General features: G+C 38.3%; 2 protein-coding genes across 7 annotated transcripts; one reads left to right on the top strand and one right to left on the bottom strand.

Moving 5' to 3' along the window:
- Nucleotides 1–1,158: 1,158 nt before the first annotated feature.
- On the top strand, nucleotides 1,159–16,806 carry dennd10 (DENN domain containing 10). 5 transcript variants are annotated; one of them, XM_061910773.1, is made up of 11 exons: nucleotides 1,178–1,337; nucleotides 1,421–1,475; nucleotides 1,601–1,797; nucleotides 7,040–7,119; nucleotides 7,199–7,347; nucleotides 7,474–7,585; nucleotides 7,676–7,776; nucleotides 10,454–10,561; nucleotides 10,635–10,729; nucleotides 10,787–10,983; nucleotides 16,633–16,806. In XM_061910773.1, exons 2-10 carry the CDS (start codon nucleotides 1,430–1,432, stop codon nucleotides 10,952–10,954), a joined length of 1,056 nt encoding a protein of 351 aa, XP_061766757.1. In that variant the 5' UTR covers nucleotides 1,178–1,337; nucleotides 1,421–1,429; the 3' UTR covers nucleotides 10,955–10,983; nucleotides 16,633–16,806. The 5 variants fall into 5 exon arrangements, with proteins under 5 accessions (XP_061766758.1, XP_061766757.1, XP_061766756.1 ...); XM_061910774.1 differs by lacking the exon at nucleotides 16,633–16,806 and having other exon boundaries at nucleotides 1,159–1,250; nucleotides 10,787–13,325; XM_061910772.1 differs by lacking the exon at nucleotides 16,633–16,806 and having other exon boundaries at nucleotides 1,179–1,337; nucleotides 10,787–13,325.
- On the bottom strand, nucleotides 12,373–19,347 carry sfxn4 (sideroflexin 4). 2 transcript variants are annotated; one of them, XM_061910781.1, is made up of 14 exons: nucleotides 19,176–19,347; nucleotides 19,006–19,071; nucleotides 18,868–18,924; nucleotides 18,775–18,801; nucleotides 16,636–16,690; nucleotides 14,419–14,444; nucleotides 14,285–14,338; nucleotides 14,153–14,215; nucleotides 13,708–13,776; nucleotides 13,396–13,486; nucleotides 13,207–13,322; nucleotides 13,044–13,129; nucleotides 12,858–12,975; nucleotides 12,373–12,786 (listed from the first exon to the last, which is right to left on the bottom strand). In XM_061910781.1, the coding sequence occupies exons 1-14, from the start codon at nucleotides 19,212–19,214 to the stop codon at nucleotides 12,709–12,711; spliced, it is 945 nt and encodes a 314-aa protein (XP_061766765.1). In that variant the 5' UTR covers nucleotides 19,215–19,347; the 3' UTR covers nucleotides 12,373–12,708. The 2 variants fall into 2 exon arrangements, with proteins under 2 accessions (XP_061766765.1, XP_061766764.1); XM_061910780.1 differs by having other exon boundaries at nucleotides 13,708–13,779; nucleotides 19,176–19,346.
- Nucleotides 19,348–19,550: the final 203 nt, after the last annotated feature.

Below are 19,550 nucleotides of genomic sequence, written 5' to 3'. Positions count from 1 at the left end.
CTATTTTTAGAATATTTTCAAAAAATCTCACGTACCCCTTGGCATACCTTCAAGTACCCCCAGGGGTATGCGTACCCCCATTTGAGAACCACTGACATAGAATGACAATACATTGCCCTATCATTCCAAATATGCTTTATATGCATAGATAACGACACAAAGTCCTGATTTCAATAATGACAATACAACTCCAAATAAAGTCACTGATCCAGATTCCTAAAGCAGACTAAATGTTAAATCAACTCCATCATCCATCCATCCATCCATCCATCCATCCATCCATCCATCCACCCACTCATCCATCCACCCATCCATGTTATACCGCTTGTCCCTTTCGGGGTCGCTGGAGCCTATCTCAGCTGCATTATGCCAGTAGGCGGGGTACACCCTGGACCAGTGGTTCTCAATTGGGGGTACACGTACCCCTGGGGGTACTTGAAGGTATGCCAAGAGGTACAAGAGATTTTTTTTTTAAATATTCTAAAAATAGCAACACTTCAAAAATCCTTTATAAATATATTTATTGAATAATATTTCCAAAAATATGAATGTAAGTTCATAAACTGTGAAAAGAAATGCAACAATGTAATATTCAGTGTTGACAGCTAGATTTTTTTGTGGACATGTTCCATAAATATTGATGTTAAATATTTCTTTTTTTGTGAATATATGTTTAAAATTAAGTTCATGAATCTAGATAGATCTCTGTTACAATCCCCAAAGAGGGCACTTTAAGTTGATGAGTACTTCTATGTGTAGAAATCTGTATTTATAATTGAATCGCTTGTTTATTTTTCAACAAGTTTTTAGTTATTTTTATATCTTATTTTCCATATTTTACGTGTTTATATATATTTTTTTCAACCAAAAATGCTTTGCTCTGATGAGGGGGTACTTGAATTAAAAAAATGTTCACAGGGGGTAAATCACTGAAAAAAGGTTGAGAACCACTGCCCTGGACAAGTCGCTACCTCATCGCAGGGCTCAACTCGAAATATAAATATGGCAAATAATCATATTCAATTGACATCGGTGTATGATAAATTAGTGTACAGTCATTTATTTATATCTTCAGCCGTTATCATTGCAAAACCATTACTTCAAGGAATTTGAATAAATACTATTTTATATGTAACGTGAATGCATCTTTTACGTCGACTGTGATTGGTTGAAAATAGCCCGCCTCCTGCCCCGGAAGAAGGAAAAGAGTCGTCCCGAGAAAAAAAAGTCTATTGAGAGCAACATTAACAGTAATACGCACATTTCATTTCGTTTATGGTCTTATTACATCTGTGCAACATCAATTTTGAGGGTTTTACATCGAAAGAGCTTTCAGGGTATTTGTCAGTTGCATTTTGATATTGTGTGTTCCTCCCCTCTAATTGTTTAATGTGTGTTTGCTTAATTTGACCCCAACTAGGTATGGAACATGGCAGCAACCAAAACCCAGTCCATGTTAAGCGTCGGATTGATTGGTAAGTTAACGTGCTTACGCCATGATTTGCATGACTTGTATGTGTTGGAGCAGAATCACATGACAGCAGTGTGATCCAAGCATTCCACATACAGTATGTTGACCAAATGTCCATCACGTCCCCAGAAAAAGATGTGAATGGAGACACTCTGTGGGTGTGGTGCTATCCCTCTGTGGGCGCACAACTGAAAGAAGTCCTGCTCAGCAAGTGCTGTCTGACTCAAGACAAGGAAGATTTTCACACATTTGTGTTTGGCCAGTTCACTCGTACGTGGTATTACATCAGCACGCTGGAGGTGCAGGAACCTACAGCTCTAAAAAAGGTAAACCAAAATAGTTCCCACTCCAGCCAGGCCGCATTGAGTCTGTTGTCCTGGTTCTACCCATTGATGTATATCCATCATTTATCAGCTTGGCGATGGCGTTAACTGATTCTACCTATGACTTGTCTTTATTACAAGCATCGAGTTAGCTATGTCTTTCACTTGATATGTTTTTAATTCCTGTTCAAAAGGGGAACAAACTGCACTTTTTAAAAAATGTATGCCTATCATTCACAATCATTATGAGAGACAAGTAGACACATCTCTTCTTTTTTTAGGACTCTGTAGATAAATAAAAACACAAGATGCGGTTATCTTGCCTTCAAAGCCCTCTAAAACAACATAAAAATCCCCAATGTCTAGTTTTACACGCTGCTACAATGTAGTAACAGACACATTCATATCATTATGTACATTTACAATATTTACCGTAATTTGTTCATTTTAATCATTACCGGAACTTCTTCCATGGGTGCATTAATTTCAGTGCCCATAGCAAAGTTGTTCCTACTTTCGTCAACAAATGTGTATTCAACTGATGATTCAGAACCCTATCTTTTTGAACCTGAAACTACAGAGGATGAGCTACAGGTTATAGAATCGCAACAAGCACTAAGAGAGGATAAAACGATGCAGCAGACCCCTGGGGCTAAGTCAGGACCGTCATGACTTGGTGTTGTAAATGTGGAGCTTCCCAAGCTACGCTGACAGAAATGGAGTGCTTCTGCTGAATTGAGTGGAGCATAGTGTTATTGATAAATGCATCTTGTATCTAGCGAGGAGGACACTACAAGAAAATTCATCAGAACGAAAGACAAACTGTTTGCGCTAAGAAACCCTGCAGTGGTAGGATTTTTTTCTTTCCACCTATCCAAAGTCAATTGGAAACGTCCCCAGCGATCTTGACCAAACTGACAACTGTCCTTGCTTGTTAGTACAACTATATACACTGTCAAGCTAGCTGTGTACAAACAAAACATGAAATGTGGGCAAACACTTTACAGATACCAGGGTTTTCCCTAGACTGCCAAGATACTGAGTTGGGGGCGTGGTGTTAGGCGCCATCAAATAATTTGGCCAATCTGCTATGAAGATATCCGTCCATCCATTTTGTACCGCTTTTCCCTTTTGGAGTCGCATTTGAGCAGTAGGCGGGGTACACCCTAGAGAAGTCACCACCTCATCGCATGGCCAACACAGATAAGCAGACAACATTCACCCTCACATTCACACACTAGGGCCAATTTAGTGTTGCCAATCAACCTATCCCCAGGTGCATGTCTTTGGATGTGGGAGGAAGCCGCAGGACGATTTTCTTAAACAATGTTTTTTCATTAGTGATTTTTACAATTGACTCTCCTTAGTTTTATCCTGCTTCTAAATGTGTGTTTTAACTGCTGTGCAGCACTTTGTGAAACATTTATTGTTTTCTAAAATGTCCTATACAAATAAAGTCAATTGGATTAAAAAAATTATAGACATACATTTAAAAACACATCTGTTATTAATAATTTGTATTAAGATATATTTTTATATCATTTTTATATCATGTTGCCATATTTTCAAATGTTGTTGCTTATTGTACAATGACTTATAATTACTTTAAAAAAAAATATATATATAGCTAGCAAAAAATCTAATCTTTTAGTGTTATTAAAATTGTAGTCGTGTTTAGATACTCTTAACTTCTGTCCCTTGATGTTCCTGATAAAAGAGGCAAGCTGCAGCAAGAATGACGTCACACTTATTTCGCGCTGCTCTAGTTGCACCTTCTCTTCTTAAAAGCCGCCACTCTCCTCTTAATATTTGCACATTTTGGGTATATCTGGTTACGTCCACATCGCTGACAATGCTCCTGTATAATGGCGTTTACATCCGGGTTCAGCTGCAGTTTTCGGTTATTAAAGTGAAGTGAAGTGGGAAGTGAAGTGACTTATATTTATAAAGCGCTTTTCTGTAGTGACTCAAAGCGCTTTACATAGTGAAACCCAATATCTAAGTTACATTTAAACCAGTGTGGGCGGCACTGGGGACAGGTGGGTAAAGTGTCTTGCCCAAGGACACAACGGCAGCGAGGATCGAACCTGGAACCCTCAAGTTGCTGGCACGGCCGCTCTACCAACCGAGCTATACCGCCCAAAAATAGTCTTTAAAAAGTAGTTTCGGCGGTCGAGTTTTTGGTACATCACTTGTCAATAGCGGGCAAATAATCGGCTATATTTGTTACCATTCATACTGTAACAAACTACTGATGGTAATGTTTAATGTTCGTGTGGTTTGGATTTAATGTTAGTTTTTCCCATGTTTACAAACATGACGGCCGTGCCTGAAACGTGATTTGCGCAGAATGATGAAGTGTTGTGTGTCCGACAGGGAAGCGCGGACTCCCGAATACGAAAGTGTGTACACGAGAGGTAAAACTTGTTGGATGTGTGCCATTTGTTATCATAAGATTGGTAATAAATGTTAAAAATAGCGTCGGACAATTTCTTGTGGGTTCTACAATATATTATATTACTTTAAAATTATTTTTAAGTAAAAAAAATTATAATATTATTTTCAAGCTGTGGCCGTATTAAAAATGCTGTGGCGGTCCACCACATTCAATTACATTAAAGGGAAACCCTGGATATTGTCATACCATTGTTTTTCAGTCGGTTCAGATTGGTGTCCTATTGCATTGTGTTATGCATTACAAACTCAAAAGCCAATCAGGTGCTGACACAGAAGCTAGCTTTCGCTATTGCTAATGCCTCAGCATGCCACCGCAAAGAGATGTGTTACTACGCTAAAAAAAAAAAAACGGTTCTTCAGTGTTCGCTTTTACAATAACAATGGTTATTATTCAGGTTACGGTACATAAATGAAGTATTGTTGGTGGTTTGTGGATGTATTTTTAGAGGGATTTAGAGGCAGAATTAATTATTTTCATTAGCACCATTGCGAGCCACCTAGAACGAGCTGATTATTACAAATTAGAATGCAAAAACAACATATGTTCTTGTCTCATAAGGATTGTGGAATGATAGGCAACATTTGAAAAAAAAAAGTGTAGTTCCCCTTTAAAAGTCCTCCATCAACTGTCCTTCTGAGACCTCATATAAAGAATGGCATTTAGAAACTATGAAGTTTTCTTAAAGCAGAACAAGACAGTCCCTGTGTCCTAATCTAGAGTTTACAGCTGACCAAGGGTCTTGCTCGTGCGGCCAAGGGTCTTGCTCGTACAGCCAAGGGAAGCCTCTTGAGAGGATCCTCCATAAACCGCATCCAGAGAGTCTTGAAGTCATGACAGGAAGATACCTGGAATTATTTCTAATGTAGGTTTTACAGAAGAGAAAAGAAAGTTATTTGCTGGGAAAAATAACTCCAGCTAGCAGTAAACCTAAAATATTAGAGACTAGTGATATTACCAACTACTTTATTTATGTATTACTTGTTTTAAAAAACTAAATACTAAGTAGATAAGGCAAAATGATCTAAATGTTCTTGAAATGTATGCAATGGAGGCCGCTGATAAAAAAAACAACAAAAAAACACATCACCAGCAGCAGTTACTATATGTATCTTACAAACATAATTTTGCCTAACAAATTATCATGCAGACCTGAACATACTATTTTGTTTTCATACATGTGCTTGTGAGCCCTTTACCCCAAGATTGTTCCAAATAAATAAACAAGACAAAACATATTATTACAGTAACAACAAAAATGCAAATACTTATACAAGTTTAATAAAATATAAGGGGTTATGCATTTACATAATCACGGTCGTAAGATCAAAGTCAACCTTTCCACGTCAAACAATTGACAGTCAAATGAATGGTTACAAATAAAGTATTACTTACAATTAAACCAATACTTATACATACATTGTTACTCATACATACATACTTAGAAATAAAGCAATACTTATCAATCAAACTTTATTTGTATAGCATTTTTCATACGTATAAAATGTAGCACAAAGTGCTTTACATTAAACTTTTATTTTAAAAACAGTACCTTCTGCCTTCATTGCATTATCCCAAGTGGAAACAGTCAACCCCTACACCCCCACCCCCTATTCTGCTCTACCACACTTACATGCACACATTATACAAGTCATCTAAAAGCATATGTGGCTGAGCACAGAAAAACGAAGTGATGAAACACTATCTTAGGGAGTCAAGTGTACCAAGGGGTTGCATGATAAGGGGCGTCGACCGGCGACCCTGATCCAGGGCAAACAGCGAGGGACCAGGAAGTCCTCTAGCCGAGGAATCTTTGAGCCGGGGCCACAGCAGCCGCGGCACATCAGAGCCCCAAGCTCAAAGTCCCACCTGCTCAGTGTCCTTGTAGTTAGACTGTCCGCCCTGAGATTGGTAGGTCGTGAGTTCAAACCCCGTCCGAGTCATACCAAAGACTATAAAAATGGGACCCATTACCTCTCCACTTGACACTTAGCATCAAGGGTTGGAATTGGGGGTTAAATCATAAAAAATGATTCCCGGGCACGGCCACCGCTGCGGCTCACTGCTCCCCTCACCTCCCAAGGGGTGATTAAGGGTGATGGATGAAATGCAGAGAATAATATCACCACACCTAGTGTGTGTGAGAATCATGGGTACTTTAACTTAACTTTAACTTAAAGGGCTCCTAATAAGGAAACACTGGAAATAACTTTATAAATCTAAAGTATATTAAGATGATAAAATAAATGTATAAAATATATTAATAAGATAGTTTTAAAAATAATTAAAAAATGAAATCAATACTTACAAATTGATTGGCATTCATCATTAGATACTTACAAATAAGCAAATATTTGTAAAAAAAAAAAAAGACCCAAATAAATCTATACTTACACTCTTCCTCCCTTTAACTAATGTTGACATTTTTTTAAGACTGGACAGAAAGAAGCGTGCTAAGCATGTTGGGATATGTTGGACCACGAAGGTTGCTCAGCATGCATAATTCTATTCAATAGAGAAGTAAGCCCCATTTGTTGGCTGCCTTTTAGGTACTGTTTGTGCAAAAATGGATTCGAACAGACTTCATGTGTACGATGACGCTATGCTGAAGACCCCAGATTTAGACACAGCCAATGTCGAATAAAAATGATAATTACTGTGTTATTGCTTACAAACGCACGCGCATCACTGTCACTTTTAACATGATGTGGTACGTGGCCACGATTCATATTTTTTGCAGAATAGTGCTGCCATACTCCCAAGCTTTCATCAGCTCTATCCCTTTCCCAGATCACTCATTTTTCAGTGGTAGTTACAGCCAAAGACTTCAACCCTGAGAAATATGCTGCTCTCAATCGAATACTGTGCAGGTACAGTATTCATTTCACAATTTAGCATCAAGTTGGAGGAGTGCCATTTTTTTATACAAATTTGGGACATATTTTCCAGGATGTACGTTAAATACGGCAGTCCAGTGAAAATGATGGAGGCATACATCACTGTCCTCACCAAAGGTGTTTGTCAAAGTGAAGAGAACGGCTCATTTCTAATCAAGGACCACGATGTTCAGAAGGCGTTCCTGGCAGGTTCAATCAAAGGTGAGACCTCAGGGGCTAGGTTTTAATATTAGATCTAGGAAATTATGCAAATGATGGATTTTTCATGACGAGCTGACACTTTAACAGAAGAAGTGAATTTTTCACCATGTTTGTGTTTGAACCCAGATGTGGTGTCTCAGTTTGGCATGGAAACCATTATTCTGTACACTGCTCTCATGCTGAAAAAGAGGATTGTTGTCTACCATCCTCGAATTGAAGCCTTGTTGGAGTTCACAAGGTAGAAAAAAATCCAATCCAATCAAATTTCGTGTGAAAATGTAATTTTAGATTAACATTCTCAACTGTTAATCTTATCTTTGTCTTTTAGAGTTCTTCCGGCGCTGACGTGGCACAGGAAAGACTGGTCCATTCTGCATCCATATGTGCACCTGACTGACACTGAACTAGAGCATCTTACAAAGTGTCCCGGTGAGGAAGTTTTCTGCTTCGTAAATGGTTTTCCCATACATTCATTTGTTCGTAGCGGCCAGTCACAAATAGATTTGGTGCTACCAGTTACGCTCTTGATCATAAACACATTATTTTGGGATTGTCTGTGAATGCAGCTTGTCGTTACAACTCTGTGAAGTAGATGGTATCATAATTCTGTTTCTTGACACACCCAGTCTACCACATACTTGCCAACCCTCCCGATTTTCCCGGGAGAGTCCCGAATTTCAGTGCCCCTCCCGAAAATCTCCCAGGGCAACCATTCTCCCGAACTTCTCCCGATTTCCACCCAGACAACAATATTGGGGGGGTGCCTTAAATGGACCCCCTCTAGCGTCTTTTCTCACCTGAAACCTTCACCCCTTAACATGTGGACCTGAGTGAGGACAGCCTGTCACACACACACACACACACACACACACACACACACACACACACAAGTGAATGCAAAGCATACTTGGTCAACAGCCATACAGGTCACACTGAGGGTGGCCGTATAAACAACTTTGACACTGTTACAAATATGTGCCACACTGTGAACCCACACCAAACAAGAATGACAAACGCATTTCGGGAGAACATCCACACCGTAACACAACATGACGCAGCAGGAGTAGGCACTGTAGCATTCTTGGTAGTGGGTAATATCATCAATCGTGGCCTCAATGGCGGCAATTATACATTATAAATATACAGTTGCGATCAAAAGTTTATACACTTGTAAAGAACATAATGTCATGGCTGTCTTGAGTTTCCAATAATTTCTACATCTCTTATTTTTTAGTGATAGAGTGATTGGAGCACATACTTGTTTGTCACAAAAACATTCATACATTTTGGTTATTTTACTGAAAATGTGACCAAATCTGCTGGGTCAAAAGTATACATACAGCAATGTTAATATTTGGTTACATGTCCTTTAGCAAGTTCCACTGCAATAAGGTGCTTTTGGTAGCCATCCACAAGCTTGAAGGTTTGACCATTCCTCTTGACAAAATTGGTGCAGTTCAGCTAAATGTGTTGGTTTTCTGACATGGACTTGTTTCTTCAGCATTGTCCACACGTTTAAGTCAGGACTTTGGGAAGGCATTTCTAAAACCTTAATTCTAGCCTAATTTAGCCATTCCCTTACCACTTTTGACATGTGTTTGGGTTCATTGTCCTGTTGGAACACCCAACTGCGCCCAAGACCCAACCTCTGGGCTGATGATTTTATGTTGTCGTGAAGAATTTGGAGGTAATATTCATGTCAGCAGTTTAACGTCAAATGTGAAACTTAAATGTGATATTACCTCAGTACATGCAAGGTGAGATATATCTTTGTATTTGTTATAATTTTGATGATCATAGCTTACCATTTTTAAAGACCCTATATTTTCAGAGATTTTCAAATCAAGGTTTTAATAAACTGTAGGTCAAAATTAAACAGAATGAAGGCTTGAAATATATTGTGTTGCACGTTATGTATATGATAGTTTCCTCTTGTAAATCTAAACAAACCATTGTAATATTTTGAGTGCCACCAATAATGTGCAATAATGTCTCCATGGATGTATGTACAATATGCATGTGTATGTATGTATGTGCATGCGCAGTGTATGTACCTATGTATGCGCGTACCTAAGCATAAGTGTTTTGTTTTGATGGTAACCTTTCTATAATCTTTGCTTTTTTATGTAAAGAAAATCAGTCTTAAAGGGGAAGTACACTTTTTGGGGAGATTTTTGGCTATCGTTCACAACATTATGAAAGACATGACGACAGATGGATTTTTTTTTTAATGCATTCTAAATATTAAATAAATTCGATCTAATGTAAGTTTACAATGGAGCAGCCCACGGGAGCTGTTCAATTCTACCTATAGAGCCCCTTAAAACATCCAAACACCACCATTAGTTTTTTATATACATGATGTAAGTATATATGTAATGTAGTAACAGGTATATTCATAATTAATAATAATATTTACATATTTTGCTCATTTTAAGCATACATACCAAAGCATACCAAAAAACATTTGCTCTTTTTCTTCATCACTGATTTCTGCTCACTGCAGACTTTATGAGAGTCAAAAAACATACTAAAACATCACATACTGTATAAGGTCGGCTGTCCTTAGGATGCCGACTGCAAGGATGTTCATATATTCCCATTTAGGTGAAAAATGTCTCATAATCCTCTCGACGAAACCGAGTGGTGGGATCGGGGGGAACAAGCGCTTGTCGTGTCGTTCTCGCCAGTTCCATGTCCGAAATTGGCTGTCAAAGTGTCCCAACTCCTCGGATTACCTCCCCGGACATATCAAGTCCAGGTGAGATGCATGATTTATTATCTACAATAAATTTACAGGCAGTAGGGAAGCGTGGAAACAATAACTAGTTTGTCTGTGTCAGCGCTTATGTTAAAAGTGACACTAATATTTGGTTAATATTCAAGTCACGAAATGTAATTGGAGTATTTATTGTTGGCACTTCTTAAATGGTTATCAGATTTTATGGGGGGAATAGTGGCGCCCGCATTGGCTCCCCTGTAAGCAGACTTTTATTTACGTTTATTTCAGATTTAGAATGTCTTTTATAATGATTGTGATCGACAGACAAAATTCCCCCATAAGTGCAGTTCCCCTTTAAGTGTGATTTTTCTTTTTTCTCTTCAGGATATATAGCAGGATTTGTCGATCCCGATGTCAGCAACAGATCAGACCTGTTTGATGTGTACGTGAACCTCCCAGAGAGCACCATGACAGTGTCGCAGAGTGCCAAAGGTGAAAAAACAAAACAATATTCCTACAAGCATTTTGACCCTAGTGAGTAGATCGTCGTCTTGTCCCAACACAGAGTCTATGATGATGGGAAAGCTACACAAGGACATCGGACAACTTATCATCCATTCTGCAGAAGACACAGAGAAGTCAGACAGTCACGTCATTAAGGTGAGGATTGCATATTTTAGTTTGCATTTAACCAAGCATCCTTACGCTCATTTGCAGGACATTTCCATCAAGACCAAACAGATTCTTGCTCATTTGAAGGCCCTCGCTGACGAGTGTGAAAGCTCTAAACTCACATTGGAACATTTAAAGCAGCATAATTTCCCTCCTGCAACAGAAAACTTCCTGTTCCATCTAGCAGCTGCTGAGCAGATTTTATGCATATGAGCCCGCTTTCAGATGCTGCGTAGTGACAGGTACTGTTGCCCCCCCACCAATGACTTCTATTATTATTATTATTAATATTATTATTAACAGTGTGCTGTGTGTCACACATGAAACACAGATATCTTTCTTATTGACCTCAAATTCCTAGACAGAAAACAAACCAAGAAATTAACATTGTTCTCTTCTAATAACTGTAATTCTCTGTTTGACACTACTACCCTGTGCTCACTTGTCTTAATACCAGAAACAAAAACAAATACCGTAGTTTGAAGCAGTCTCCAGCAGAGTAGTGATTTCTGAAAAACAAATTTTTATTATCACATCCAGATAGTTTCATTATTGAAAAGCACAAGGAATTGATTATCAGCTTTATTCAAGTCTTATCTTGTGTTTAAGGGCAACAATCTAATCAATTGATTCTTCCATTCCTGCAGATATATTGCATTGTTCTGGATATAGTATTTTTCATTTTTAATATATTATTGCACTGTGGGATATGTTTCTGCCTCAGTGTTACATTAGAAATAATACAGTGCATATAATTAATTATGTACCATTGGAGATTTAAATGTATTTTTATGAACAGCTCAGAATATTTTTAACAAATACATATTTTCAAAACTGCCATGCTTTGCATTTATTCTAGATTACAGACAGAAAATGAGTAGAGGTTTGTATGTGTTAAAGCAGAGGTGTCCAAACTTCTGCCACAGAGGGCCGCACACTGAAAAATCCTATAAAGCGGGGGCTATTTTGATATTTTTCATTTTCAAAACCAATACAATATCTGTTTTTTAAACCTTCAGGGCTCCCCTCAAGTTTGGTCCCAGGTACCCGAAAGGGCCATAGCCATAAGAATGTTAAATTAAAAAAAACATATACATATATAATTTTTTTCTACGATTAAATCTCTAGATCAACTTCAGATCTGTCAATACTAATATATATATATATATATATATATATATATATATATTTAACATTTTTAAATGTGTTGCCTTATTTGTGAAAGAAAACTGTTTTTTTATGGCAAAAACATTTGCAATATTTTCTCCAAATACATTTCAAAGTGGAATATTGTGAAGTAATTGGAACCTTAAATACAGTAGGTCAATGATTCTTAACAACATTGATTTTGATTCATTATGTTTTAAGCAATGGCAGTTCTTAAACAAATGTCACTAAAATTTGCACGGTTCCAAAAAGGCTTCTTCAGATCTATCCGTTGATTATACGTTTATAGAATTTTTCCTGGGTTTTTTGTTTGTTAGTTTTATGCTCATTTTGTCATAGAAAAAATAGTTTTTTGATGGCTAACACACAACATATACAATATTTCCCCTGAAAAATATTTCAAAGTGGAATAATTGATGTAGAGGAATTGGAGCCTTCAATGAGTCAAAAATTCACCACAACAATGATTTTGATCCAATTTAATTTTTTGAGCAATGGCAGTTTTAAACAAAAAACAGCCTGCGTTGCAGCTTTGTGTTTTTAGTCAACATTTCAACTTATTCTCATTACATTTCACCTCGATGCCCTTTTATTCCACTTTTATTCCAGGGCAGCTGTGGCTACTGATGTAGCTTACCACCACCAGTTGTGAATGAATGTTGAGTCCCATTTCTCTGTGAGCGCTTTGAGTGTTTAGAAAAGCGCGATATAAATCCAAGTTTTTATTACTGTTATTATTATTATTATTAATTGTTGTTTTTTGTCATGGAATTGTTTACACCACTGTGTTAAAGTGTTGCTCAGAGTCCTCGGTGGTAGAATAAGCATCCTTTAACAGCCTTAGCTTGCAGCTCCTTCTCAACATTTTCTGTCTTTATCTGGAAAACAAGGCCAGTGTAGGTGAGGTACGGTAAATGAACATGGGCAAACGGCTGAAACGTAATCATACCATCCCCAACTGAGGGAAGAGACTGAAGGACAGTGGGATCATCAGGCCGAAGACTAAAGCTACACTAATGTGACGGAGAGAAACCGCCAGCATGGTGTTCTTCTTGAAAGGTCTTGTTCTAAAAGACATAAATTGCATAATTCATCAACACTTTGAATCAGGGGATTCGAATAAGAGTCTGCTGACCTCTCCAAGGCTGCAACCAGGAGATTAGGAACAGCAGTAGTTGTGCCAAACAGCGCTGCTCTTGACCATGCAGTTTCAATCACAGCCTGAGAAAAACAACAACAAAAGTGTGCAAACAACCATCGCACAAATCGCAAACATGTCGCTTTTGCTCCCTTTTTACCTTCTTTGCTGCTGCTTTAGAAAAGCCGATGGGATTCCCATCTGAATCATACACTTGGATTCCAGTTTCAAACTCCTCCCCTCTGATGGTATATACGTTCAAGAAGGCAAGAGCAGCTGGTGGGAGAGACACCATCAAGTCATGCTCCGATATGTCTCATGTACCACTGAAATTTCAAAGAGGATGAACCTGAGAGTGGGATCGGTATGAAAAACCTGAAGAACTTCTGGACGCCTGGGTTTGTTAATCCAAGTCGGTTCACAATCATTTGAGGAAGGGCCTGCAACCAAAAGGTGAATAATGTAATCATAATGTCAAAAAAATGTGTTTTGTACACCTGCACGAGCCAATAAGATTCAATATTAGTGCCATATCAAAAAGTATCTATTTTTGTCACTGCCAATGTATCATCATAGATCTGTTTATTACTGTGCATCTTACCCAGAGATGAAACATTTAAGCTTCATGAAGAGAAAGAAGTTTACAGTTATTTGTACACACCCCTGCACACGTTGCATACGACACCGTCCCTGCTATCAAGAGGCTCCGATTCAAATTTGCCGCCTTGCCCTGCTGGTGGGTGCAGATAAGCAGCCAACATATTACACATTAGTATATAGCAGTGGTTCTCAAAAGTTTTTCACCAAGTACTGACTTAGAAAAAACATGGCTTTCCAAGTACCACAACTATGACCAACAATTAAATAAAGCAGCGTAGTAGGCCTTAGTATTCCTTAAAAACAAGGCAGAGATTTTATTTACAAGTGTATTTAATATTTTCGGACACTGAAACACTAACAGTAGCACTGTGTTTGAATATTTAATTAGGTGATTTTTTTTAGCGTACCACTAAATTGAGCCTGCGTACACAGTTTGAGAATCACTGGTATATAGTATATACACAATAGTATATTGGGCCTTTGATGAAGGTGCAAAATGCCAGTACCTTTTCTGAAGAAGAATTTCTGTTTGTGTGGTTAAAACCGGCAGTGTAACTGTGTAGTAAAAACTGCAAGGAGGTGTTTGTTAGTATCCATCAGGTGTCGCATTTATAGAAAACAATTTAATATGTCTGTACCTGCCAGAAGACTGCTGGTATGACGCTTGTGTGTGGCAAATTGCTTCCAATAACCTGCAAAATAGTCAACATGTTAAAATGTACTCCAAGGAGCACCACAGTATCATGTGTGTAATGACTGGAGTTAGACGTACCAAAGGAATGCTTATTGGCAAAAATGCTGTAAAACAAAATGTGACAAACAATTGCATCATCATCAAACACCAGCCATACTTGTCCACCACATTTTATATCATCAGCTATTCGTTTTCTTCTCATTGTTTTGCCCATGATTTATGACACAAATTGACCGTCTTCCAATAAATGCCATATTTCTAATGAAACCTCTTCAAACAAGGTAAAATTCTACACTTCCATTTATTTCAAATCCATTGCGATGGAGCGTTAACTAGTGCCTCCAGGAATTTGCTCGCTTTTTGTGTGATCGTTGTGGCATAAAACTCCTGAATCCCCTGCTCCTTTTTCAGGAGGTCGCGGTGTTTATTTTCTTCTCAATAACTTTGAATGAGTTGTAATTTTATGAATTTTTTATAAAGGTTTAAAGCAGGGGTGCCCAAACTTTTTGCCTTGAAGTACCGAAGTAAAAATGTATGTGATTTAACTTTAAGATTTTAAGTGTATAGCAGCACTATGAGTGGAAGACCCATGCCGCCATCTAAAAGGTTGTGGAGATCATCACCCTTCAATGATGACCACTAGTTAGTCTTGCAAACAAGCCATCAAATATTTTGTGAGTTTGAAAGAGGTCATTGTCAATATGTATTGCATTTGGTAAACCACCCCTGCACGTGGCAGGCTAAATTAGCGGCCGGCAACCCAAAATGTTGAAAGAGCCATATTGGACCAAAAATACTGAAAACAAATCTGTCTGGAGCCGCAAAAAATTAAAAGCCGCTTATAAGTCTTATGATAAAGGCAACACATGGCGTAAATGTCTATATTAGCTATATTACCCTACTATCAAAATGACTGTGTCGCAGGCTGAAGCAAATCTTTGGTGACAGAAATGTTTAAATGTAATATTTATTCTACACATTTTTACCACATTAATAAACATTAGTAAATCAGAGGCTACTCAGAAGGGGAGATAACTCCTGGAAGTTACTGGCTTTTAATGGCCAGAGGTATACATGTGTGTGTCCATGTTAAAAAAACAGCTAGCTTTCTTCTTTTAATAGATTAATTACAATCTTTGCAAGCTCGGTAATGTTTGCTGTGGTCTGGAACAATATGGCATACAAACAACGATCTGAAATGCAGCCAATATTACATACAGATAATGTGTCATGAGACATGCAAGACTACATTATATACAAAAGATAAAATTAAAGGATATTATATTAGCTCAAATATACCTACAAATGAGGCATAATGATGCAATATGTACATACAGCTAGCCTCAGTAGCATGTTAGCATTGTTTAGCTTGCAGTCAAGAACTGACCAAATATGCATCATTAACACTCCAACAAGTCAATAACATCAACAAAGCTCACCTTTGTGCATTCACACACCGTATAGGTTTGGTGGACAAAATCAGACAAAATACTGTAGGAGTGGAAGATTTTACATGTAAACAAACTTGTGTCACAGTCCACACTATGGTACAGTGGTCTTTCTAACAATTGGGAAGGTTTGTGTCATGTTTGTCCTCACACAAGAAACATACTAAATCAAAAAAATATATTTTTCTTCCATCTTTTTCCATTTTCAATCCTTTTTTAAAAATGCTCCAGAGAGCCATTAGGGCGGCACTAAAGGGCCGCATGCGGCTCGAGAGCCGTAGGTTGCTGACTTACCGGGCTAAATGAACCGCCTCGGCAGGAAAAAATTGGCACGGTACCCACTTTGGTCACCCCTGTTTTAGATTTCAACACAAATTTAAAATAAAATATTTAAATTTTTTTACTCACTTTATGCCACAAACTTAAAGTAGACACTAGATGGCAGTAAAGGCACATATTCAAGAGCTCATTGTCAAATAACTGTACTGCTTTAATTAGTTATAAAAAATAATAGTTCAATAATCATTTATTATTACAGAAAGCAACATCACTTAAGGCTACACAAGAAACAAACATACATGTTGAGTGTCGGGAAAAAATGGTGATTGGCCACAATATGCGAAGAAGTTGGACAAAATTACGAGGGCGGACATATTTCACCAGGTTTATTTGCGTGAATTGGCGTGATTGTGCCACCGCAAATTTCTGGAAGCACTGGTTGAAGCAAAACAACCTATGTCATTGTCCATGTACTAGTGCAGGCAACTGTACATTTGTTTACTTGTGCTAATTCATTTTAACAGTTCAACATCTGCAGAAATTGATCCGCTTTGTCATATTACAGTACCTGGAGGGCGGAAAAACAGTGGAAGTACAGAACCAGAATCTGCATGGACTGACGACTGTAAACAGACAAATTATAAATAATTTACCTTTTTTTTAAATCAACATGAGTTATGCGAACACTTGGTGTTTATCCATGGCATTAGGTCAATTAATAAAGCATTACAGGGGTAAATTCTGGGTTTTGATTGTTTGATTGATTGAGACTTATATTAGTAGATTACACAGTTCAGTACATATTCCGTACAATTGACCACTAAATGGTAAAACCCGAATAAGTTTTTCAACTTCTTTAAGTCGGGGTCCACGTTAATCAATTCATGGTACAAATATATTCTATCAGCATTATACAGTCATCCCACAAGTTAATCATCATTGTATATACATTGAATTATTTACATTATTTATAATCCGGGAGATGGGATATGTGTGTGGGTGGGGGTTATGTTTGGTTGATATCAGCAATTCAGTTATCAACAATTATAACATCTGAGAAATGGACATTGAAACAGTGTAGGTCTGACTTCGTAGGATATGTACAGCGAGCAGTGAACATAGTGAGTTCAGAAAGCATAAAAACAAATATATATATTTGATTATTTACAATCCCGGGAGGTGGGATGTGGTGGGGGTAGGGGGTTAGTCTAAGGTTTTAGTTGCCTGGAGGTGTTCTTTTAGTGCGGTTTTGAAGGAGAATAGAAATGCACTTTCTTTTACACCTGTTGGGAATGCATTCCATATTGATGTGGCATAGAGGGAGAATGAGTTAAGACCTTTGTTAGATCGGAATTTCGGTTTAACGTGGTTTGTGGAGCTCTCCCTGGTGTTGTGGTTATGGCGGTCATTTACGTTAAGGAAGTAGTTTGACTTCGGTATCAGGGAGGTGTAGCGAATTTTATAGACTAGGCTCAGTGCAAGTTGTTTTACTCTGTCCTCCACCCTGAGCCAGCCCACTTTGGAGAAGTGGATAGAAGTGAGGTGTGATCTGGGGTGGAGGTCTAGAAGTAACCTGACTAGCTTGTTCTGGGATGTTTGGAGTCTAGATTTGAGGGTTTTGGAGGTGCTGGAGTACCAGGAGGTGCAAGCGTAATTGAAAAAGGGTTGAATGAGAGTTCCCGCTAGAATCATCACGGTGATTTTGTTGACCAGAGAGGAGATTCTGTAGAGAAATCTTGTTCGTTGGTTGACCTTTTTGATTACCTTGGTTGCCATTTTATCACAAGAAAGATTGCCCTCTAGAATGGAACCTAGGTGATAATAATGTCACCCACTTTTATAGTGAAGTCACTGACTTTCTTAAGGTTGATGTGGGACCCAAACAGGATGGATTCCGTTTTACCTAAGTGTATGGATAGTTTATTGTCAGCGAACCAGGTGCAAATCCTACAGATTTCGGCACCGAGGATTTTTTCCACCTGTGACTTGTTCTTGCCAGATACCAGCAGGGCCGAGTCATCCGCAGACAGTAACACTTCACAGTCGCATGCTGATGACATGTCATTTATGTATATTAAGAGAGGTAAAGGCCCTAATATCAATCATCAATAAATCAATGTTTATTTATATAGCCCTAAATCACCAGTGTCTCAAAGGGCTGCACAAACCACAATGGCATCCTCGGTAGAGCCCACATAAGGGCAAGGAAAACCCACCCCAGTGGAACGTCGGTGACAGTGACAATGATGATTATGAGAAACTTTGGAGAGAACCGCATATGGGGGACTCCACAGCTTACTGAGAGGGGAGGGGACATGGTGCCGTTCACCTCTACCACCTGTTTCCTCCCCTCCAAGTAAGATTGCATCCAGCTCGATGAGGTTTTATCAAATCCGATTGCTCTGAGCTTATCCAACAGTATAGCGTGGTTAACTGTGTCAAAGGCCTTCTGAAGGTCCAGCATGACCATGCCACCATATTTGCCCGCCGCCTCCACCTCATGTTTGATGTGGTCGGTCAGATAGAGAAGGCATGTGTAAGTGGAGTGGTTAGTTCTGAAGCCGGATTGGAATTTGTACATGAGTTTTTTATTGGCAAGGTAACTATCGACCTGTTCATAAATTATTGTTTTCATTACTTTATTGTACCGTTTCCTCTGTACAGTATTGACCAGCTAATGCACACAGATATAGTTTGCATTACTTACAAGAGCGATGGTCCCCTCATGCTCATCCTATAGGAAGAAGCAGAGGAAACGTGAACATAAAGTCGTAAGTGTGCAAAAAGAAGAGGTGAGCACCTTTTTGCTGGCATTCTCCTCACTTCCAAGGAGGGTGCGTGCTGTTTGTATTTCAGCCTGATGGCGAGCAGGTACTTCATCATATCAGTTCAATGGCAATCAGTCACAACACTACTGGACTATATCTCATATACTTACATCTGAGGTGACCAGGGAGGATGGATTCAGAAGATTCCCCCATATCTTGAAACGACTAAAGAAAGACTGAAAAAACACAGGCAAAGTTCACCCATAAACATGAAATCTGCAAAAAGGTGAGCTACATATAATTGAAAATCATGTCAATGAACAACTATAGGCTCAATTACCTGACCATGGCATTTCCAGTACAACAAATTGACATCCATTGCAAATAATATGAAGGATAATAATGTTCGGTACTTCACAATTTAATGACTAAAATGAACAAAAGTTCATTGGGTAAAGAAGTGCTTCTGCCATGTTGTTGAGGTCATTTTTGAAACAACTTCCGTGGTAGGTCACGTGTTAAGGTGTCCGATCAGGGACAATCGGAAACGTCAATGTGTCCATGTTGACAATGAGACTATACTGTACATATTCCCTTCATTTGTGCGTCTAAGATTAAACCATAGTTATAACTGTTTAGTGTAGAATTCATTTAAGTCAAATCGCAATCTAAATAGCAGTTTAATGTTACGTGTTACAATATGTGGTGTTCGAAA

The sequence above is a fragment of the Nerophis ophidion genome, linkage group LG09 (genome assembly GCF_033978795.1).
Source record: "Nerophis ophidion isolate RoL-2023_Sa linkage group LG09, RoL_Noph_v1.0, whole genome shotgun sequence".
In the NCBI taxonomy this organism is placed as follows: Eukaryota; Metazoa; Chordata; class Actinopteri; order Syngnathiformes; family Syngnathidae; genus Nerophis; species Nerophis ophidion.
This window is presented reverse-complemented; position numbering and strand designations above follow the sequence as displayed.

Coding starts and splice junctions, on each gene's coding strand:
- dennd10 (XM_061910773.1), top strand. CDS start 1,430: ATGGCAGCAACCAAAACCCAGTCCATGTTAAGCGTCGGATTGATTG. Junction 7,586..7,675: donor GCCTTGTTGGAGTTCACAAG/GTAGAAAAAAAT, acceptor TTTGTCTTTTAG/AGTTCTTCCGGCGCTGACGT. Junction 10,562..10,634: donor AGTGTCGCAGAGTGCCAAAG/GTGAAAAAACAA, acceptor GTCCCAACACAG/AGTCTATGATGATGGGAAAG.
- sfxn4 (XM_061910780.1), bottom strand. CDS start 19,214: ATGGATGTCAATTTGTTGTACTGGAAATGCCATGGTCAG. Junction 13,780..14,152: donor GAAATTCTTCTTCAGAAAAG/GTACTGGCATTT, acceptor TGCACCCACCAG/CAGGGCAAGGCGGCAAATTT. Junction 13,487..13,707: donor CGTATGCAACGTGTGCAGGG/GTGTGTACAAAT, acceptor TTTTGGTTGCAG/GCCCTTCCTCAAATGATTGT.